Source organism: Sus scrofa, chromosome 6, assembly GCF_054392235.1.
Source record: "Sus scrofa isolate SSC_HxYL_T2T_F1_AM1 chromosome 6, Sscrofa_HxYL_maternal_Yorkshire_Landrace_v2.0, whole genome shotgun sequence".
Classification (NCBI taxonomy): domain Eukaryota; kingdom Metazoa; phylum Chordata; class Mammalia; order Artiodactyla; family Suidae; genus Sus; species Sus scrofa.
This window is the reverse complement of record NC_139388.1, coordinates 169826557-169848987: the sequence shown is the minus strand read 5'-3', so window position 1 is coordinate 169848987 and position 22431 is coordinate 169826557. Positions and strand designations below refer to the sequence as shown.

The following is a 22431-nucleotide window of genomic DNA, read 5'->3' as shown; positions in this document are numbered from 1 at the left end:
CGCAGAGCCTTCGCTTCTCCGCCCCCCAGAGAAGGGGTGTCTGGAGGAAGTGGCGGAAGGCACCTGCCGTATTCTAACCGTGCACAGCGGGATCCATGAGGCAGCACCCCCCGAAGGAGATTTGCCCTCCGAGACCCCCTTCGTTGAAAGCAGGTTTCTTAAGCCGCACCCCATGACCCAGCGCAGACAGAGCTGTGCGGGGCGGGCAGGCGCTGGCCAGAGGGAGCAGTGAGGCGGAGGCGGGGGGCTCAGGGTTGCTCCGCACGTTTGGGCCTGTGTTCGCAAGCAGGAACATGCTGAGGAAGGAAGGCCGGCGGCTGTCCTGAGACAGCTGAGAAACGGTCTTCACGGCCCCGCAGCTTGGCTGTGAACCTCCTCGTCTACCAGCCAGGGCCCTCGTTTCCCACTCTGCGTCCTTCTGAACAACACCACGTGCCTTGACCCTCTGACCCGGCTTTCCAATGCCCGGCCCTGCTCCTGCAGACACAGCCCGCCCTGTCCGGGAGAACCAGGGGACGAGCGGGGCTCCCTGTCCGTGACAGCGGGGAGCGTGGAGGAGGCTTCGAGCTCCCTTCCCGCCCTCCATCCAGACCCCCAGGTCGACCCGTTGGTCAGTATTTCGGGTCCACGATGTGTGGTTCCTTGCTCCTCCTCCCAGTGTCCTTTTGCTAGACTCGGGTGGTCTCCTGGCGCACACGTGTGGCCCAGGGGAAAGGGGCCTTGTTCTTTCCTTCCTGACACCCGGTGAAGCAGAGCAGCGAGGAAGAGCACCGATTCTGGAACCAGGAGTCCGCTTCTCCCCCTTAGCAGCTGCACGGACCTGGGCAGGTCATTTAACTTCTCTGAGCTCCATGAGCCTCGTCTGTAGTTTAGGATAAAATCCGTCGCATGGAGCTTGTGAAGACGAGTGAACATAAGCTTTTCTAGCCGTGCCCGGGACGTCGCCAGTGCTCAGCAAATATCAGCTCTTCCTTCTTCGCTGCCCTGGGTTTCCAGCCTTGGGTGCGCCTGGAGAAGAGTAAGAAGAGGGGCAGCAGGAACCGCTAGGAAATCCTTCTCTGGGCTCAGTCCTTTTAAAAGAAGTTTGTGTGTCTAGTGTTCAGAGGTGCAGCTCAGGCTTCCTCCTCCTCCTTGGGCATTAGGTGTGGTTATTGCAGCACTGCGTGTTTGTGCTTCATATGCGTGTCTCTGCGTCACACACGTAAGATGAACTGATGTTGGAGAAAATGTACTGAGGTTCCTTCCGTCTCCTCTTCCTCCTCCTGAAAAGGAGAAATCTCCACCTGCTGACAAAGCAAAGAAGGAAAGCCCTAGAGAGGCAGCTGGGACGTGTTCGCTGCAGCCCATCTGTCATTTTGACAGATGGTTAGGTCCCCACGAGGCTGCTCTTCCAGGGATCTGGGTCCCTAAGCAGGCAGGTTCACACCTTCTGGAAACACTCTGCGAACATCTGCTTAGCTCCGTTGGGTCCTGAGGTCAAGTAAGAGGATCCTGAGATAAACCAGACTCCCTCAGACTTGATGAAGTTCCCAGCCCAGAGGAAAGTTTAGAAAACCAGCAGTGTCCACCCACCACGTGTATGTGTAGGGAGGGCCAGCGGAAGCACAGAGGAAAGATGATGCTCAAACTGAGATTAGAAGGAGTAGTCGGAGTTTGCCAGGCAGGCTTGGCAGGGTGCGAAAGCGCCACACACACAGGGAGTGGCATAAACAGACACATGAAGTGGCCTACTAGAGCACGGGGACAGCGAAACCTGAGTGTCCTGAGAGCAAGAGGGCTCGCCCTTCGAGGAGTGGGAGGTGGACGAGGCCAGGCGGGAGGGGCCTCGATGGTAATGTTTTGGCTTGACTTGGTGCCCTTTTCCCCAAACCAGCATGAGAAAACCCGGGTCCCAGAGCCCATCCTTAGGCTTAGCTCCGGCAGAGCTGGACGGGAAGGGAAGAGTCACTTGTCCCGCTTCGATTCGCAGGCCACCGCGCAAATGGAAGAGCGTCTGGCGGAGTTCATCTCCTCCAACGCGCCAGACAGCGTGTTGCCCTTGGCGGACGGAACCTTGAGCTTTATCCATCATCAGGTGATTGAGATGGCCCGAGACTGCCTGGATAAGTCCCGGAGTGGCCTCATCACCTCACACTACTTCTACGAACTTCAAGAGAATTTAGAAAAGCTCCTGCAAGACGTGAGTGTCCCTGCGCTGAAACTCTGGTGACTCCCGCCTGCGGTGGCGGGTTACTAACCCAGGCTGGGAGCCAGGCGGGCGTGGTGTTCCCGGCCTCGTCAGCCTGCTCGCCACCTCCTGGCTGGTGTGCAGGGACCAGCCCCCATGCTGCTGCCGGACTTGAGTCCCTCCTCAGCCCCCTGCATTTCTGAGAGAAGCCTCTTCAGTATCAGAACCCGGTGCTCTGGTTCCTTTCTCTTTTGGGGGGTGGGGTGGGGTGCTGCACCCGTGGCATAAGGAAGTTCTTGGGCCAGGAGTACAATCAGAGCTACAGCTGCCAGCCTACACCACAGCCACAGCAACGCCAGATCCAAGCTATGTCTGCGACCTACACCACAGCTCACCGGCAACGCCAGATCCTCAACCCATGAGCAAGGCCAGGGATTGAACCCACATCCTCATGGTCCTAGTTGGGTTCGTTGCCGCTGAGCCGCAACAGGAACTCCTGAGCCCTTTCTTTTTCTAATTCCAGTAACTGTGCTCAAGACTTCAGCATTGGTAGTATTCATAAATCTTTGACTGGGAAATCTGTGACCAAAGCCAAGAAGAGGCCGCAGTGGCTCTCTTTTGGTAGAAATAATTGGTGTAAGCAGAACCTTGAGATGGCTGCTTCTCAGCCGCAGGCCCGAGGACTGCACCTCGGGTTTACCTGTTTGCCCATATTGGTTGCATGGCAAGAGGTGCTGGGGAGGGCGGGCGGGGGGGCTGATGTGTTCAGAGACTTGATCCTCCCCAGTGTGAAAAGTCTCGGGGTCCGCAAGCCCGGAGACCAGCGAGTTCTCCCACTACCTGGTGCCCCGCTGTTTGCTTTCCTCTCTGCTCTCCAGCAAGGTGCTCAGGCCACAGCTGCTCGTATTACCTGTCAGTACAGTTTAGGGAGAGGAGATGCGCTGGCTCCCCAGGGCTCTTCATGTCACCGGAGTATTTCCCGGGCACCTCCACACCCACGTCTTCACGCTGGTGTAGGACCCGCTGAGCTGAGAGCCCAGGCTAATGATCAGGCAGGACTTCAGGGTGTTAGTCTTGAAGTTAGGAGCAGGAATGTGTGTGTTTGCTTATTCGTTTAGGAAATAATGGAATCTAGAGAAAGGATGACTAAAGATTGTCGTGATTCTCATGTAACAGGGAGCAGCTTGTTCTCTGACCCCGAAAAGGCACACTAGGAAGTTCCCATTGGGGCTCAGTGGTAGTGAGCCCAACTAGGAACCGTGAGGTTGCAGGTTCAATCCCTGGCCTCACTCAGTGGGTTAACGATCCGGCGTTGCCGTGCGCTGTGGTGTAGGTTGCAGATGCGGCTCAGAACCCACATTGCTGTGGCCCTGGTATAGGCCGGCAGCTGTAGCTCCAGTTTGACCCCTAGCCTGGGAACTTCCATATGCCACAGGTGCAGCCCTAAAAAGCAAAAACTAAAATAAAATAAAATATAAAAGGCATACTAGCCCAGTGGACAAAAGCTATAATGATAAAGGTTTTGATTTAATAGGTGAGAAAGTTTTTCCTTCTACAAAAAATCTTTTTCTGATTTCAAAAGTAATTCTTAAATTCAAACATTGAAGAAATGTGAGTTGAAAAAGCTGAAGTCCCATGAAAAACCACTGGCAGCTGTTTGTTTCTGTTCAGGAGTAACTTTCTAATAGTTCTTCAACAATATATAGGAGTCAGGGGTTGAGGCATCAGATACAGGATCAGCTAGTGACTTTTAGGGTTGCTAGTGTACCTAAGATTGCTCTTCTGAAATGCTAACGCCAGAGCCCTGCCCAAAGCCCTCAGGCGTTTCCCAGTTGCATTGCCCGGGAGGAGGTGGCTTGGTGCAATAGAAAGGGCACTGAGTGTGGAGCCAGTGCATTCGTGTGTTCCCGCGTTTGCTAGGCCCCGTACAGGAAGGTCAGTGCACGTTCTGGCTCAAGGGATTTGCAATTGACTGGAGTTACAAACCCATCAGCAGGTATTACAGCAAAAATAGCAGCGGTTACTTATCAAAGTACACTGTGTGCCAGACACCACACCGAGTGCTCCATATGAATGATCTCACTTCTGTTTCTCTTAGTAAGTGTGATTGATGAGCACTGAATAGAGGTCATTTCTGAGCACAGAGGAAGGTAGGCTGACTCTGCATGGACAGTTCAGGAAAAGGTGAGTCTCGACCAGGAGGAAGCAGGGTAGACCACCTCTCAGAGATGCGGGGGAAGTTGGTAGCGTCCAGGAATTGCCGGTAGAGTAGCTGGGCATGTCTAGAGTGAAGGACGCCCACAGGGAAGCGTGGGCGGATGAATTTGCCCGACGCCACCTTATCTCATCCTCGGATTGGGTCTTCACACCACGCTGTAAGGAAGATACTGTTACTGTTCTCTAAATATACAGGTGAGGAAATCAAACCTCGTTTCTTGACTAGCAGAGCTGGAACCTAAACCCAGATTACTCATCCCAGAGCCTAAAGTTGCACACTTTCAAACTCTCAGCAGGCATTGACAGCTGCTGTGTGAGAGGCACCTATGCCAGGCTTAGTATGTGAGAGAAGAAGAAAGGAAAGCCCCTCCGTGTAGCAGTAGAGACACACAGTGAATTATCAGACCACACGCTAGTACCGTGCAGTACGAGCAACCAGCTAGGCTAACACAGAAGAGGGAGCCATTACTTGTTTTTTGCACATGCACGTGCATGTGTGTGTGTGCATGTGGGGGCAGGGGGCTTAGATGAGGCTTTGCAGAGTTGGTGTTTGGGCTGTATCTTAAAATAATAAACAGTATTTCACCAAGTACTCAGCCTTTCTTCATTTTATGGCCGTTTTTTTAAAATGGTCTTCACTTGCTATTTTTCTTTCCTGACAACCTGTTCACGCTCAGTCTTCTGCCTCCTGCTTTCCCTTCCCGTTATTCCCCTAAGGCCGTTTCAAGCAAAAGTCGCCAGAGAACGAATGACCAGGGGCCAAATCCTGCGGCCGCTCGCATTCCTCGTCTTGCCCGCCTTCCTGCGGGGGTGTCCGCGGCCAGAGCCTCCCCTCGGCCTCAAGAAGGGACCAGAGCTAGAAACGAGAGCCCGTGGCAGCCCGGGAAACATTTGTCTTCCTTCTCCCATCTCGTTGCTCTCTCTGGAGTAGACAGGGCCCTCCTTTTCCCCCGAGAGCCGGTCGTAGGGTTCCGTCCCACTGACACGAGCCGCGGTCTTTCCGCCCGCGGTATAGACCCGCCGTCTGCTTGGGGCGGCAGGTGGAGGGGCGGGGAAGGGCAGTGGCACAGAACCAGCGTGGCTGCAGCCGTCAGAGCAGTTTCCATACAAGAGAAGGAAGCTCTCCTGGGCTGAGCAAATACCCAAGGAAGTATCTCGCACAGGTACCTCAGACGCTGCAGGCCCAGAAGGGAACTTACCTTTTCCATTCTTTTTGGGCTACACCTGCAGCACGTAGCTGTTCCTGGGCCAGGAAGCGAACTCATGCCACAGCAGCAACTGAGTCACTGCAGTGACAATGCCGAATCCTTAACCCACTGCGCCACAAGGGAACTCCCCCTACCTGCTTTTTCTTTAAAACCAAAGGGAATGTGTTCTCTGCCTATCCTCACCTAAACTGCTTGTCTTCCTATGACATCTATTTCAACTGTGGCTTCAGTGAAATTTCCCTAAAATTGTAGTCAATTACCTCCTATCCCTGCCTCCGGCACCTCTCCAGACTGCTCTGGAATGGCCCTGTCTATTGTTTCGCTCCATTCTCACTGCCTTGGTCTATGCCTTTTTCATCTGTGCTGTTGCAGTAGCCTGTGTTGGGGTTTTCCTGCTTCGAGGCTCGCCCTCTGTGTGTTCCCGCCACAGCACAGCCAGGGCAGTCTTTCCAGACTCCCTTCCGGGCACTCCGCTCTCCTGCTTTGAGGCCGTCTCTGCCTTACCGTCTGTCTGTGGTGGACAGTGAGCATCAGCAAAGGCTCCATTGAGAGCTGCCCTTTGGGAGTTCCCGTCGTGGCTCAGCAGAAGCGAATCTGATGAGCATCCATGAGGCCACAGGTTCAATCCCTGGCCTTGCTCAGTGGGTTAAGGATCCAGCGTTGCTGTGAGCTGTGGTGTAGATCGCAGATGAGGCTTGGATCTGGCGTTGCTGTGGCTGTGGTGTAGGCTGGTGGCTACAGCTGTGATTTGACCCCTGGCCTGGAAACTTCCATATGCCCTGCCATGGGTGTGGCCCTCAACAGACCAAAAAAAAAAAAAAGAGAGAGAGAGAGAGAGAGTTGCCCTTTGAGGTGGGGTCTGCAGGGTAAGTGAGACCTGGAGGACGGAGGAGCAGGCAAACCTGTGTCTGAGTGACATTCATTGGTGTCACGAATTCATTGGTGTCACGTAGGTTCCTCTCTCAGCCCCTCTCTCAGCCCACCGGCCTCTCTGTGGTCTCGGCTTCGCGGAGCTCCCTATGCCACAGCGTTTCTTCCCAGAGGTGGCTCTGCCCAGCCCCAGCCTGCCTTGCTCAGCCATCCCGGGCCTCTGAGTTGCTTAAGCATCCTGTCCTCTCTACAGGCTCACGAACGCTCCGAGAGCTCAGAAGTGGCTTTTGTGATACAGCTGGTGAAAAAGCTGATGATTGTCATTGCCCGCCCAGCTCGACTTCTGGAATGCCTGGTGAGTGGGCGCCGGGAAGGTTAGTGGGGGGTGGGGGGGCTGGAGGAGAGGGGATGGGGGCTACAGAGGAAGTAGTCTGCCAACAGGACAACTGGGGGGGGGCACCCATGCCGTTTCTGACACTGAAGCCTTTGATGAAACATGACACGTAAGCGCTGGGGGACCAAATGAGTCCCTACGAGCAAAAGCGGATGCTCCTGAGCGTGGCAGGGAGAGGTCTGCCCTCCCCACGCTGAGCAGGCCCTGGGGCACAGAGGGCCCGGGGGGAGCATGTGCGCGGGCCAGTTTTGTTTGCACACGCTGAGTCTACCCTTCACTCAGTCACTTGGTGACATCTTACTGAGGACCCGCTTCATGCTGGATGCTGGAGCTGCAGGCGCGAATGAAGCAGAAACCCGATCCTGTGACACCGCCTCTGCAGCGGAGTTAGGTCTTGTCTTTTAATGTCTCCCATTGAAGGGAGTTCCCGTCGTGGCGCAGTGGAACCATGGGGTTGCGGGTTCGATCCCTGGCCTTGCTCAGTGGGTTAAGGATCCGGCGTTGCCATAAACTGTGGTGTAGGTTGCAGACGCAGCTTGGATCAGGCGTTGCCATGAGCTGTGGTGTAGGCCGGCAGCTACAGCTCTGACTCCTAGCCTGGGAACCTCCATATGCCGCGGGAACAGCCCTAAAAAGACAAACATAAAAATTAAAAAAAGAAAGTCTCCCGTATGAGGTATGGAGACGCGTGATAATGAGTCTGCCACTGCAAGAAGTGCTGCAGCTGAGGGGCGTCCCGGGTGCAACGGGACATGGTGGGGAAAGGAAGGGCTTCGTCTTCCTCGGGATGTGGGCAGTCGCGGAAGCTCAGGCGGCGACTCAAGGGATGATCGTGAGTTTGCCAGGTAAGGGCCGTGAGAAGGGGCCCTGGATGGAGCACAGGGTGTGTTTGGAGAGTTGGTGAGAGAGAACCCCGAGACTAGGCCATGGCAAGACCAGAGAGAGTGCTGGCTTCTTGGCCGAGGAACTGGCTTTTGTCCTTCAGGCCACTAGGAACCCTCAGAAAGTTTAGGTAAGAATGCGACACGGTCAGATTTACTTTTTAAAACTAACTTTATTAAGGTATCGTTTGTATAGCATTGAATACGTTTTAATAAATACATACACCTGTTGATTTGAGATAGAAAACACTTTTCTCACCTCCAGCCGTCCCCCTTGCACCCTCCGCAGGCAGTCCCAACCCTCCCGCCTCGCCTCCCACCCAGGCAGCCACTCGCCGGCTCTTTCACGTGGATGAGTCTGCCTTTTGCACAGGTTCTTGGCAATTAAATCATACCTATGTTCGGACTTAGCGTAATTATTTTGAGAGCCATGCATGTCATCGCATGCCGTCCGTACTTGGTTCCTATTTATTTCTGAGCAGTCGTCCCTCTGATTTACTTGAGAAAGGCGACTCTGGCTTCGGCTCGGAGCGTGAATTGGAGGAGGCAGGACGTCGGTGCGCAGGCCCCAGAGCTCTTACTGTGGGAGAGGCGCTCCCTGAGCTGGGCCGGTGGCGGGAGGGCGCAGAGGAGGTGGGAAGGCGGGTTGCGCGGTAGGCCCTTGGACCTGACGACGGCCGAAGGAGGAGGAGGGAGAGGACTTCCAGCCCGGCCTAGACTTTATCCAGACAGATGTGGAGAGGTCTCTGAACCAGCAAGACTGGAGGGAAGAGAGCGGTGGGGTCGGGTGAGGGAACAGAGGTGAGCTCCCTCTGCTCCTGATGTCCAGCATTGAACCGGGCCTGGAGTTGGGTCTGGGTCTGCCTGCCTGTTGTCTCTTCCCACCTCTGTGGCCGTGGACAAGTCCATGCATCTCCGTGAGCCTCGACTTCCTCACACCAGATGTGGCACGTAGTAGGCCCTCAGTAAACGGGGCCTCAGTAGCATGTGCTCCGGGTGGACAAGGAGGCTGCCTGTGCTGTGCTCACGCGGCCCCCGCCCCCCGGAGCTGCTCAGCGGACGCCCGCAGGCCTGCGCTGCCAGGGCTGCGCAGTGTGATGGAGGGCGTGCCAGGGCCGCCCCCTGCGCCGGAGAGGGAGCACCCCCGACAGTGCCGAGTCGGGCCGGCTGGAGGCTTGGGAGCCGGTAAATTTTTAGGCTGAGATCGCTTGAAACCAAAGGCTCTGGTTCTTACTGCTGTGAAGACCGCAGACAGACACTTAGGATGCCCAGTCTGGGTAACCTGTCAGGCAGCTTTGTCCCCGTTCGCCTGACCCCCGAATCCTGGTGGTGCGGGGGATTCAGGGGCAGGGGCGTCCATCACAAGGAGGAGGTCTTCGTGTTCATCCCGCTCGGGTCCAGGCTGTAAAGCAGAGAGGCCCGCGGCTTCTGCGTGTAGCTCTCACCACTGACTGCCTCTCTCCCCGGTACAGGAGTTCGACCCCGAAGAGTTCTACCACCTGTTAGAAGCAGCTGAGGGCCACGCCAAAGAGGGACAAGGGATTAAATGTGACATTCCCCGCTACATCGTTAGCCAGCTGGGCCTCACGCGGGATCCCCTAGAGGGTGAGCAAGCAGCCCGGTGGCTGCAGAGGCCCCACCGCCTGCGAGCTCTCACTCGCAGAAGAGGCTTAGCTGGGCCAGGACACGGCGCGGCCCTGAGGCCAGAGGGCCTAGGAAGACGCGGTGTCCTCTTTGTCCTCACCCCCTCCCTCGGGCTTGTCACCTCTGCCTCCTGTGACCCAGCTGGGTTGCCTTGGGCCCGTCGGGGTTGGCTGTGGAGCCTAAGGTCGAGAGAGGTCAGCACAAAGGGCCACAGTCTCATCTCCAAGAAAACTCCTCCGCATACGCTTGCTGCTCCTGCTGCCGCCCTGCAGGTGCTCCTGTGTCTTCGGGATGCGGTCCCGACGCAGGCTTCCCAGGAGATAGTGCCAGTCTTTGGGGCTTCCCACTGAGTCTCTGATGAACCATGGCTTCCCAGGGCCCTTGGCTCTAGCTGTCCTGCTCCGCCTCTCCTGCTTCCCAGTCTCATCTGGCAAAGCAGAGGCTCGGCCAGCAGGATGCGGGCCAGCTCTCAGAGAGCCCAGCTTTGGGCCCTGTTGGCCAGGCATTGTCCCAAGTTTGAGGGAAGCCTTATAGAAATTGCCAGGCCTTGCGAATGGCCCTGGACTTCTAGAAATAAGAGTGGCGATATCATGTGGCAAGTAAGTCCAAAAACTGGGACTATCCTCAGGCTAGAGCCACAGGCCCGCCTTCCGACTGGTGCAGGAAGCGTTAACATGCCGACCCTGCGTGATCTGTTGGGACGTGAGCGGGCTGCTGCGATGCCTGACGCTGCCGAGCACACTTCTCCCGTGTATCCCTGCTTTGTTTCTAGAAATGGCCCAGCTGAGCAGTTATGACAGTCCTGACACTCCGGAGACAGATGATTCGGTCGAGGTAAGACCTGCACTACTGCCCCAGGCCTGGAGCCTGGGCCTGGCCAGTAAAGGGCTGGGGGGGGGTCTCCCTAAGAGACTGTCTGAGGCGGGATGGGCCGCGGCTGGCCGCTTCGCCGTCTCCGGTCATTCCGATCCTGAGGAAGAGCAGCAGGAGGCTGTGGCAGGACGGAGAGCTGAGCGTATGCTGGGGCTACAGCTTCCCCAAGCGGGTGGCCTCTGAGAAGCACGCCTGCCTCCCGCCTTTTCCCGCGTCTTCCAGGGCCGTGGGGCATCTCTGACACCTCAGAAGACACCCTCTGAAGAGGACTTTGAAACCATCAAGCTCATCAGCAACGGCGCCTACGGGTAAAGGCAGGGGTCAGGGTGCGGCTGCCTCTGGAGCCGAGTCAGCGCTCGGGTTCCTCCCTCTAGGCGGGTGATGCCTGGTCCTCCGGGCAGCAGGTGCCTCAGGATGGACCCTCTCCTCCACCCTGGGGCCTTCTGCAGAGGCAGGGGTCCAATTTCCGGCGGCATCTGAGCCGGCTGCCTTTCCCTGGCAAGATCCCCTCTGCTTGGGGGCGCCCTCCCCTCGCTGCGCTCTGAGTGGGGCTCAGTGTCCTTGGGCCTCGGTCCATCGGGAGATCGAAGTGCTCTCTGGGCTGCGGGCTCAGCTCCCCCTCCGATGAGCACCCCCTCTGCCTTTGCTCTCTGCGTTCTTAAGCTGTGAGAGGGGGCGTTGGACCCCTGAGCTCGGGGACGCGGGCTGTGTTTCCCAGGGCCGTTTTCCTGGTGCGGCACAAGTCCACCCGGCAGCGCTTTGCCATGAAGAAGATCAACAAGCAGAACCTGATCCTGCGGAACCAGATCCAGCAGGCCTTCGTGGAGCGCGACATCCTGACGTTCGCCGAGAACCCCTTCGTGGTCAGCATGTTCTGCTCCTTCGAGACCCGGCGCCACCTGTGCATGGTGATGGAGTATGTGGAAGGTACGGGGCAGGGGGGGCGCCCTCGGCACAGCCTGGGGGCAGGGGCCGATCGCTTTGTGGAGACGTCAAGTGTCAGGGCCCAGCTTCCCAGCCTCTCTGGCGTTGGTTTCTGCCTTCAGGTCCCAGAGGCCCTTTGGCCGGGGCGGGCACAGGGTGCCCTGCCCCTCCTGGGGAGAGGCTTCCGGGGCAGTAGCGGCCCCAAGGCTGCCTGTGCAGGCGCAGGGAGAAGCATCCTGGGACGGGCGGTCGCAGCCCCGCAGGTATAGATCCTGTCCCCCAACGCCTGCACAGCCTTCACCGCTGGTGCCAGGCAGGAGCAGAGCCCAGGAATGGATGCTGGGAGAATGGAATCAGAAGAAAGAAAAGTCACTGCCTTGGCAGATGGCTTGTGAAAGGGACCCCCCCTAAGATCGCACAGGATGCTCTGGGGATGGCGTAGGCAAGCGTCCCGGGGCACAGCCCTGGATGGGCAGCAGCTTTGCCAGTGGCCTTCCCCCCACCCCTGGCAGTGCAGTGTGCAGCTGCCTCAGATATTTTGCCTGAGTCCTGAAGTTGACGTTGAATAGAACGTCCCCTTTAACTCTCTGGGTACCTGCCCAGAGTTCCATGTTACTTGACTCCACACTAAAGGGCGGCCGACAGGGAGGAAGTGATGAACAAATGGTGAAGTTGCAGCCAGAGGTGTTTATAATAAACAGGATTTCCATCCTAAAAGAACTTTGCTCTGGACCTGCAAGTCAACTCACAGGCCTAGAGGCCTGGGCTCCTTCCTTCTCTGGTCTGAACACAGGCCTCAACAGCCCCTGGCAGCCTCCTCTTCCTCCTGCTCCCCTCCGCGCCCCGTCTCACCCAGGCCAGCGGCAGAAGGGCTGGAATCACCGTCTCTGGGACCCGGGTCTTCCGGGAAGTTATCTCCCCAGGGGCCCAGGAGGCCGTCCCAGGCGGGGCTCCGGATGCTTCCCTCATGGGGACCTGGGCTTGTTGCAGGAGGGGACTGCGCCACTCTGCTGAAGCACATCGGGGCCCTGCCCGTGGACATGGTGCGCCTGTACTTCGCGGAAACCGTGCTCGCCCTGGAGTATCTGCACAACTACGGCATCGTGCACCGTGACCTCAAGCCTGACAAGTACGCCCACCGTCTGGGTCCCTTGTCCCTGGTCCCCCTCTTGGGTCTCTGGAGTAATGGAGGCCGACCCAGCATGTTTGAACCTCTCCCGGAACGGCTGCCAGGAAACCCTGCTCTAGGCTTGGTGCTCTTACCCTCAGCCACCCCAAACACAGGGAACAGCGCCGGCAGAGTCTGGCGGGGGCATCCCGGGCTTTGGTGACATGCAGGGATCGTGTCATTCATGAAACCGAGCAGGCACAAAATACACACAGCCAGTAGACAGCTGAGCAGGTGTCCTGACGCTGCTGATGTCATTGCTGTGCTGAGCACCGTATTCTGGTCCCGGACCTGTAGGGCTTCAGCCTGGTGTGGGTGACAGAAGTACCTGTGCATAGGCTGTTTCTTAAAAGGTACCAGGCAGGTGGGCCGAGGTGGGAGGAGCTTCCTCAAGCTGGGGAGCCAGATTGCAAAGGCACACGCAGGTGCGAGGGCAGGGACCATTCAGGGGCTGCAGGTAGTGCCGTGTGCCTGGAGCTGAGCCTGTCTGTGGGTCGGGAGAGGAAGAGAGAGGTGGGCAGGGGTGGATCATCATGGGGCCTTTTGTTAGGTTTGAGTTTTACCTTAAAGGGTCCTAGAGGGGCTCTGAAGGGCCTCTTAATCGCAGGTGCGACAGAGTGGCACGCTCAGACTCTGATTTAAGTTTAAGGTGGTCACTGCCCATGGAAGGAGGTGGCGAGACCTTGGCAGGAGGCCAAGCCCCACTGTTGTACCTGCTCCTGCAGGGGAGCAGTCAGGGTGGAGAAGAGAGGGACGGCTTGAGGAAGGGGAGAGGAGGCCCCAGGCTGGGGCCGGGGCGGGAGTCTGGGATGGCTCCGCAGCTTGGGGCTGGTGCGGTGGGGGGCGGCTTTGACATCAGGCCTGAGTGCGTAGAGCGCGTTGGCTCTGTGGGCTCGGGTCTGTTCATTAACCCTCTCCGAGCCTCCTGCTCCTCCCCTCGGGATTCTAACACCCACCTCTGTGGTGGCAGTTGCGCTGTAAGATCTTCCCCAAGCCAGGATACGTTTATAAATAATCAGTAAAGCCCTCATCACGGAGCTCGGAAGCTGGCAGAAATGACCGCTTCTCGCTGAGAAGAGCACCAGCGGGGAAGCATGGCCTTGTTCTGGACGGGCTGTGTTTGCGGTGCCCAGAGGGCACCTGGGCAGCGAGGTGGCATGGAGCTCAGAAAAGATCTCGGGGCCAGAGATGCTGATTTGGGGATCACAGAGGGGCAGCAGGGTGAGACCTTAGCACAAAACGAAGTGGCCCAGGCGGCAGTGTGACGGTGAGGCGACAGGTCTCCTATTCGCAGTTGGTAGAGATCTCACTGTAGTTTCTTCCAACCCGCGCTCCCAAGACCTGCCGTGGCTGCGGGCTGAGGGCATTGTGCCCCTTGCCCCTGTCCCTGACTTGGGGTGTTGTGAGCCCCCCGGTGAGGGGAGGGCACTGGGAATGGCCAGAGCGTTAGGATGAGGCTGAGGGCCCCGTGGAAGGAAGGCTCTTCCTCCTCCGCCCCCAGCACAGGAGGCAGTTGAGGTCAGTGAACAAAAATGAGTTGGGATGACGGGCAGAAGGCAGGTCAGTTGCCTGTTCCGAGTGCGGTACTCCGTGGCCAGAGCTGTTTGGGTTTGGTTTTGGTTTTTTTGGGTTTTTTTTTGGTTTTTGTTTTTTTTCCGTCTTTTTGCCTTTTCTAGGGCCGCTCCCGCGGCATATGGAGGTTCCCAGGCTAGGGGTCGAATAGGAGCTGTAGCCGCCGGTCTACACCACTACCACAGCAATGCGGGATCCGAGCCGCGTCTGCGACCTACACCACAGCTCACGGCAACGCCGGATGGTTAACCCACTGAGCAAGGGCAGGGACCGAACCCACAACCTCATGGTTCCTAGTCGGATTTGTTAACCACTGAGCCACGATGGGAACTCCAAGAGCTGTCTATTCTTTGACCACTGCCTGTCTCTCTGGTGAAGCCACCTTGCCCCTGTCCCCCAGCAGACCCTGAGCGGAAATACTAAATGGGCTTATGCTACAACTAGCGCTCTTGGAAAACCGGGAAATAAGTCCAGCCTTTTGTTTCTCTGGGTTCCCAGCCTGCTGATTACATCCATGGGGCACATCAAACTCACCGACTTCGGCCTTTCGAAAATTGGCCTCATGAGTCTGACCACAAACTTGTACGAGGGCCACATTGAAAAGGATGCTCGGGAGTTCCTGGACAAGCAGGCAAGAAGGACGGTCGGGACGCGGGGGGTGCATTCCGGGCCTCAGAATAAGGACCAGGGGGCACGTGCTTACCTTGCAGCTGGTGTCAAAACCGGGAGCTCCTTCTTCCCTACCTTTTGGTTCCAGGGAGGCATTGAGACGGGAGGCACCTTTGGAAATAGATAGACCGTGAGAATCACATGGATGTAAAATCCAAAATCATCTCCCTCCTCAGGGTTTGGAGACGAGAGGTCACGTGAGTGCCGACACTCGCGGAGACTGGTGTGAGGTCAGTCCTGGGCCTCCCGGCCTCGGTCAAGAGCAGAATTCCTGGCGCCTCTCGTCCTGGGAGCACAGCCTCCTGAGAGTAGCCCCGGACGTTTCCCGACTTGGCGCTCCAGGTGGTGACCTTTCACAGGTCCCTGCGGTAGTCCCTGACTGTAGGCTCTGTTCTTCGGGAGGCTGGGGGGCAGAGGCCAGTTGCGGGCGCCACGTGCCTGAAGGAGGAGTTGAAGCTTCGGGGCGTCATGGTTGCAGGCTAGAGTGAGCTGCCTCGGTTAATCACGAAGTAGACAAACCCCACCAGCAGCTCCAGCTCGGGGACCCTGGGGCGCCTCTTGCTCCCACTTATTAACCAGAGTGAGCTGAGTCTTCCTTCAGCGACTTTCTGCTCCAGCAGTGGGAACACCCCCACCCCTCCAGCTGCTGTGCCAATTCACTGCCCAGGGATGCTGAGCCAGCCTGGCTTCTCCGTGCGCAGGTGTGCGGGACCCCGGAGTACATCGCGCCCGAGGTGATCCTGCGTCAGGGCTACGGGAAGCCGGTGGACTGGTGGGCCATGGGCGTGATCCTGTATGAGTTCCTGGTGGGTTGCGTCCCTTTCTTCGGCGACACTCCGGAGGAGCTCTTCGGGCAAGTGATCAGTGGTAGGTACCGTCGCCCTGGCCCACGGGGACAGAAGCTGCCTCCACACGCGGGATTTACGCACGCGTCTGCGAGGCTTGGGTCTGCTGGCCTCTTAGATGTGTGCGCGTGTGCTCTCTGTCACTAGCTTTTGTTCTGATTGTGTTCGTGGTCCCGTGTGTGTGCTTGGGTGTGCCTGTGCATACACCGAGTGTGAGCTGAGTGGCACTGTACTTGCGTCTGGGCTGTAGAGACAGGGTGGGCTCGCAATGAGACCAGCGGAGGCCTTTGCAGGGCAAACCCTGGACCTAAGAGCCAGCCGTGCTCCAGGGGGTGGGCGACTCCTAGAAGGACAGGAACCCGCACAACTCAAAGCAGGCGGGCCCCAGGCCAGGCGTTCGGAGCTCTGGGCGGCGCCCTTGTGCCTCTGCCCCCTCATCCTGTCCGAGGACCCTCCTCGTCTCCCCACTCTGCCCACGGCTTCTGAGACCCTTCTCTAACCACTCCTCCCCTTGTCACCCGCAATGACTCTCCAGATGAGATCGTGTGGCCCGAGGGGGATGACGCGCTGCCGCCGGATGCCCAGGATCTCACCTCTAAACTGCTCCGCCAGAATCCTCTGGAGAGGCTGGGTACAGGTGGGACAGGCCCCACTAACCTTTCTTGCCCTTTGCAATGGGGTGGGCAGGGGCTGCATCCACATAACTGGGAGGTTCGGGCTTCAGGTGTGGGCAGTGCCTGTGGAAAATGCTAGAGCTGAGGCTCCCAGGCCCCAGCCTCTCGAGGCCTAGGTTCTCACTGGACACACTGACCTGGACTCCACACAGCTCAGCCTACCCCTTTGCCATGCCACCCCTGTCCACAGGCAGTGCCCACGAGGTGAAGCAGCACCCCTTCTTCACTGGTCTGGACTGGACGGGACTTCTTCGCCAGAAGGCTGAGTTTATTCCTCAGCTGGAGTCGGAGGATGACACCAGCTACTTTGACAGTAAGGCCATGGGTGGGGTGGGGAGGAGTGGGGATCCCACCTCTGTGCCCAGAGCCACCTGTGCACCTTGAACTTGGTCTTGGGAGCAGCTTTTCCAGGCCCTCCTGAGGTCTGATCTGGTCAAAGGGGCCACCGCCAGGGCTTCTGAAAGGGCCTGTCCTGTGTGTCTGACCCAGCCCGCTCCGAGCGGTACCACCACATGGACTCGGAAGACGAGGGGGAAGCGAGTGAGGACGGCTGCCTGGAGATCCGCCAGTTCTCCTCCTGCTCTCCACGGTTCAGCAAGGTGCCGCTGCCAGGGACCCAGGCTGAGAACCAGGAGAAGGGGACCCGTCGGGCCGTGCCCGGGGCCAACCTGGGGAGGCGGTGCTGGGGCCGCTTGCTTCTAGGGAAAGAGGAGGCCCACTTGCATCTGGGCCTGCATATGCCAGATGCTTCTAGAACTATTCAGGGCCTTCATGTGTGAGGAGGCGCCAGGGCTGAGGCTGGGTCAGACCAGTAGAATATTCCTCCGAGAGGCAGCTGGTGTGGAGGCGGGGGAAGGGGGCCTGGCGCGGCCTCCCGGGTTCAGGTGCCGAGGGTGCTCTTCGCTGCCGGGGAGGCAAGGTCGTTGGGCGGCCCCAGCAGCGTCCCCTGCCGGCAGGTGCACAGCAGCATGGAGCGGCTCTCGCTGCTGGAGGAGCGGCGGCCGCCCCCGCCGCCGAAGCGCAGCCTGAGCGAGGAGAAGGAGGACCGCTCCGACGGCCTGGCGGGGCCCAGGGGCCGCGACCCCGGCTGGGTGATTGGCTCCCCTGAGATGTGAGCGCCGGGGCGCCCAGGGCTCGGGCTGCAGGGGGCGGGGTGGGGGGGGGCGGAAGCCTGGGCTGGAGGGGGGCGCCGGCCTGCGTCACCCCCGGCCCGTGTCCCAGGTTGCGGAAGCGGCTGTCGGTGTCGGAGTCGTCGCACACGGAGAGCGACTCAAGCCCCCCGCTGACGGTGCGCCGCCACTGCTCGGGCCTCCTGGATGCGCCTCGCTTCCCTGAGGCCACCGAGGAGGCTCGTGGCGCCCCCAGGAGGCAGCAGCCGGAGGGCGCGTGGCCTCCGACGCCCCCGTCTGGAGAGGGGGGATCCGGGCTGGCCCCCGATCGGCCCGCGGAGCGGCGGCTGACGCTGGACGAGGAGCCCGGCGGCCCGAGCAGCGCCTCCGGCCCAGGTGTGGCCCGGCAGGCGGCCGGTGGGCCTGGCGGCGGGTCCCGCAGGGGGGCCGGGAGGGGCGGCTCCGCTGCCCTGTAGGCCTCACTGCTTGTTTGACCCACAGCCCTGGAGGCTCGAGGAGGCCGTGGGACCCTGCCGCCAGCTGAGGGAGCCACCGCCAAGGCCATCAGTGACCTGGCAGTGCGCAGGGCCCGCCACCGGCTGCTCTCTGGAGACTCCATAGACAAGCGCACTGCTCGGCCCATCAACAAAGTGATCAAGTCCGCCTCTGCCACCGCCCTGTCCCTCCTCATTCCTGCCGGTGAGGCCCCGGGGAACGAAGATGAAACGGGCAGGAAGGGCCCGGAATCTCTGTGGGCCTGTGGCAGGGCTCCGTGTGAGGCAGGTGTGTCTGGGGGAGTATGTTGAGGAGCCGTGCGTCACTCCTGCCCCTCTGTTAAGAGACTAGAGGGCTCTCGGGGGTGCGTTGGGGACTGGGGTTGTGTGTGCGACCGCCAGGAGGCAGGGAGCGCTGTGTAGCAGGTGCAGGCTCGGAGGCAGAGAGGTTGTATTCAGGTCCTGGCTCCATCACCCAAGGGCTCTTGGCCTCGAGGAAGGTGCTTCGACTTCCTCATCAGGATGTGTGGATATCAATAGTGGCAGCTCATAGGCTACGGTGACACTTCAGCACGTGTGAAGGGCTTGTGAGGCCCTAAACACACATAAGGAAGCGCCGAGTGAGTGCTAGCTGCCATCCCCGTCGCCTCCTGGGGTCTGCGAAGATTTGGCCGTGAGGGGCCTTGGCTGCTCACTGGCCGTGGGAGGTCACGCCCGGGCGCGGGCTCTGCGACGAGAGCCGCGTGGGCTCGACAGCCCAGGCAGGGGCCGGGCTGGAAGCCCTAAGTCCTGGCCTCTCTCCTCCAGAACAGCACACCTGCTCGCCGCTGGCCAGCCCCATGTCCCCACACTCCCAGTCCTCCAACCCATCATCCAGGGACTCTTCTCCAAGCAGGGACTTCCTGCCGGCCCTCAGCAGCCCACGGCCCCCGCTCGTCATCCACCGAGCTGGCAAGAAGTACGGCTTCACCCTGCGGGCCATCCGTGTCTACATGGGGGACTCGGACGTCTACACTGTGCAGCACATGGTTTGGGTAGGTCCGGCCGCCCGGGCCTGGGGTCTCCCAGCATCGTCGAGCCTCTGTCTGGTCGGGCCCTGCCCACACGGCGGCCCTCAGGGGTCGGGGGTGGGGGGCGTCCCAGCGCCCTGGGCAGCCCCGGGCCCCCGCTTCACGCTCGGGCTGCAGACCTGGACTCTCCTCTCCCGGGACAGCACGTGGAGGACGGAGGTCCGGCCAGCGAGGCGGGCCTTCGTCAGGGGGACCTCATCACCCACGTCAACGGGGAGCCTGTGCACGGGCTGGTGCACACGGAGGTGGTGGAGCTGATCCTCAAGGTGAGTCGGGGCCGGGGGGGCGGGGGGGCGCGGCCACGGCCGGGCGGGGCGGGGGGCGCGCACACGCTGGGGACAGACGGACCTACGCCCGGCACGCGGGCGTCCCCGTGGCAGAGCGTGTTCACCGGGAGGCAGCGCTCTCGTCGACTAGGGGCCAGGGAGCCTTCGGAGGCGCGGGTGGGCCCGGAGCGCAGAGCGCGGGAGCCGCTCCTCCACCTGCCCGACCTCAACCCGCTCAGCCTCCCGCCGGGGCCCCTCGCTCACCTGCGAGGGGGGAGGGCGGTCTGTGGTTCGGCCGCAGTGATGCCGAGGCGGGAGCCGGAGCCGCGGGGTGGCGGGGCTGGAGGGAGGGCCGGGGACCGCCTGGCCACCGCCTCCGCCCAGGCTCCTGCTCCCTTCCCCAGAGCGGAAGCAAGGTGTCCATTTCAGCAACTGCCCTGGAGAACACGTCTATTAAAGTGGGGCCAGCGCGGAAGGGCAGCTACAAGGCCAGGATGGCCCGAAGGAGCAAGCGGAACCGGGGCAAGGATGGGCAGGAGAGGTGAGCCAGGCCCCGTCCAGGGGGTCTGCTCCGGGCCGCCTAGGTGCTCGTGGGGGCTGTGCCCTGGGCACCAACTCTGACGGCCTCCGGCCCTGTCTCTGCAGCAGAAAAAGGAGCTCTCTGTTCCGGAAGATCACCAAGCAGGCGTCTCTGCTCCACACCAGCCGCAGCCTTTCTTCCCTCAACCGCTCGTTGTCATCAGGCGAGAGCGGGCCAGGCTCTCCCACACACGGCCACAGTCTGTCCCCCCGGTCTCCCACGCAGGGGTACCGGGTGACCCCGGACGCTGTGCACTCAGGTATGAGGGGCTCCCTGCGGGCCGTAGAGCCGACCCCTGGGGGTGGGAGTCCTGGGCTCCGTGTGCTTCTCACGGGTCCCGCTCTGAAGTTCTCGTTCAGCCCACCCCCGAAATACCCAGCGGCCTGGGGGAGGAGGTGACGGGGTGGAGGGTGACTTCATTTCTGCAGCCTGGGCTCTGCTTCACTGGTGGAGTAGCCCTGATGAACCTGGGACATTGCAGGGCTGAGCCCTGTCTTGCCCCTAAGGCACTTCTAACTGCTGTGCCTTTGTCTGTGTGTCTGTGTGTCTGTGCACAGTGGGGGGGAACTCATCACAGAGCAGCTCCCCCAGCTCCAGCGTGCCCAGCTCTCCAGCCGGCTCTGGGCACACACGGCCCAGCTCTCTGCACGGTCTGGCACCCAAGCTCCAGCGCCAGTACCGCTCCCCTCGACGCAAGTCAGCAGGCAGCATCCCGCTGTCACCGCTGGCCCACACCCCTTCTCCACCAGCAGCCGCTTCACCCCAGCGTTCCCCATCGCCCCTGTCTGGCCACGGAGCCCAGGCCTTCCCCACCAAGCTTCACCTGTCACCTCCCCTAGGCCGGCAGCTCTCACGGCCCAAGAGTGCAGAGCCACCCCGCTCACCGCTCCTTAAGAGGGTCCAGTCGGCTGAGAAACTGGCAGCCGCACTAGCTGCTTCCGAGAAGAAGCTGGCCGCTTCTCGAAAACACAGCCTTGACCTGCCCCACCCTGAGCTAAAAAAGGAACTGCCACCCAGGGAAGTCAGCCCTCTGGAGGTGGTTGGCACCAGGAGTGTGCTGCCAGGGAAGGGGGTGCTGCAGCCTGCCCCCTCACGGGCCCTGGGCACCCTCCGCCAGGACCGGGCTGAACGGCGAGAGTCCCTGCAGAAGCAGGAAGCCATCCGGGAGGTGGACTCTTCGGAAGATGACACGGATGAGGGGCCTGAGAACCGCCAGAGCGGACGGGAGCCAGGCTTGGTACCTGACCCAGAAGTGGGCCAGGATCCCCCTCTCAGGGGAGCAGGAGAGGGTGAGGAAGAGGATGCCTTCTTGCCCAGGGACCCCAGGGGCCAGGGCCCAGGGATCCCAGGCCTCATGACAGGGGTCATGCTGGCACCTCCCAGAACGGAAGGCCCGAGTGTCCCCCAGAAGAGGCTTGGGGCCCCAGCAGCCTTTGAAGAGGCTGCCAGCTCTTCGGCATCAGCCCCCAGCGTGGGTAGGGCTGGCCCCGCAGGCCCCGTCCCCCCCGAAAGCTGCTGGAAGGCCCGGCACGTCCACACCCAGCCCCTAGCAGCACTTCGTCTGAGCTCTTCCGGACTCGGCCCCAACGGCGGCTCCACCGGCCCTGCCTCCGAGGAGCGGGGCCCATGGTCCTGGAGATTCCTTGTGGAGGGTCCTGGCGCGGCCTCCCCAGGCGGAAAGGCAACAGCGGAAGGCGGGCCGGCCAGCACCTGGGGTTCGGAAACTGCCGCTCCCGTCCACCCGACAAACCCGTCTCCCAGACAGGAGGAGAAGGCAGGGCCGCCCAGTGCCCCCGGGCTGGCCTGCCCGCCTCGCCAGCTTCCCGGCCGGAGCTGGCTGTGGGTGTCTGAGGGCACACGCAGCGAGGAGGAGGAGGAGGAGGAGCCAGCCCCGGGCGTCACCAAAGTGCCTGATGCCTCTGGCGACAGGGGGCAGGACGTTCCATGCAAAAGCTGCCCCCTCGCCCAGGAGCCTGGGCCCAGCCTGCTCCAGAAAGGGCCGAGACCCGGGGGGCCCTCAGAAGCATCAGGCCTTGGCGTCCGATGAGCTTTTAAAGCAGACGTAGCAGTTGTTTGCCGTTTCCTCCGCTCAGACCTGTGTAATACATGCTCTTGAAAACCATCTTTCCGTCTCGTGCTTGCTTCTTTCCTTCGGTCAATACAGATGCAGCTCCAGGGTCCTCTGCTGCTGCCGCCGAGCATGCAGTGGTGAACGAGACAGTTCCACTGTCACAGGACGGGTGCCTGACCCCGCCAGGGTCCCCAAAACTCTGACAGCTGAGCTCAAGCCTGAAGGACAGGTGTTAGCTGGTAGTTCGCTAGGTTAGAAGAGGGGATTCGTCTGAGAACGTCTGTCCGGGCAAAGCACTTACCATGCACCTGGTCTATTCGAAGAACTGAAAATAATTCCAAGTGGAAATGGGTCTGGTGAGTCAGGCAAGGGCCCTATATGAAGAGTCCTCCAGGGGACGAGACTTTCTGCAGGTGACGGGGAACCTCAGGAGGCCATGTAGCTCCCAACATTCCTGCTTCCTAGACGGCGTCACTCGGGTTTTCAGACATTAACTTGAACGGGATCATCCAGCTTGGCCGGAGCTGGGATGAGCGCCTATCTGTTCTCTCTTAACTCTAGAACCCGTATTTATCTCCTAATCTGGAGTGTCTTAGCCAGAAAAGGAGGAGAGAGGTAGAGGGAGGCGAAGAGTTGGACTTGGGAATATTCCACTTGACGCACCTGTGGGGCATCCAGAAGGTGACCAGGGGCGTGGGTGTGGAGCTCAGAGAAATCTAGGCTGAAGACAGAAAC

At 60.1% G+C, this 22431-nt stretch overlaps 1 protein-coding gene and 1 long non-coding RNA gene across 2 annotated transcripts in view; one reads left to right on the top strand and one right to left on the bottom strand.

Annotated features, from left to right (window-relative positions):
- The window catches only part of MAST2 (microtubule associated serine/threonine kinase 2), a 212218-nt gene extending 190471 nt beyond the window's left edge, over positions 1–21747 (top strand). The window contains 21 exon segments of the mRNA XM_021096724.2: positions 1970–2179; positions 6716–6817; positions 9210–9342; positions 10154–10215; positions 10477–10562; positions 10973–11181; positions 12169–12307; positions 14417–14549; positions 15289–15454; positions 15968–16069; positions 16297–16419; positions 16596–16705; positions 17063–17217; positions 17328–17611; positions 17717–17914; positions 18517–18743; positions 18923–19045; positions 19450–19586; positions 19691–19884; positions 20183–21618; positions 21620–21747. Coding sequence (XP_020952383.2) covers positions 1970–2179; positions 6716–6817; positions 9210–9342; positions 10154–10215; positions 10477–10562; positions 10973–11181; positions 12169–12307; positions 14417–14549; positions 15289–15454; positions 15968–16069; positions 16297–16419; positions 16596–16705; positions 17063–17217; positions 17328–17611; positions 17717–17914; positions 18517–18743; positions 18923–19045; positions 19450–19586; positions 19691–19884; positions 20183–21618; positions 21620–21691 — 4401 coding nt within the window. The 3' untranslated portion in view covers positions 21692–21747.
- Positions 7891–15240, bottom strand: LOC146403002 (uncharacterized). The gene is made up of 2 exons (XR_014808441.1): positions 12442–15240; positions 7891–11517 (listed from the first exon to the last, which is right to left on the bottom strand). It is a non-coding gene; the product is annotated as an uncharacterized LOC146403002 (long non-coding RNA).
- Positions 21748–22431: the final 684 nt, after the last annotated feature.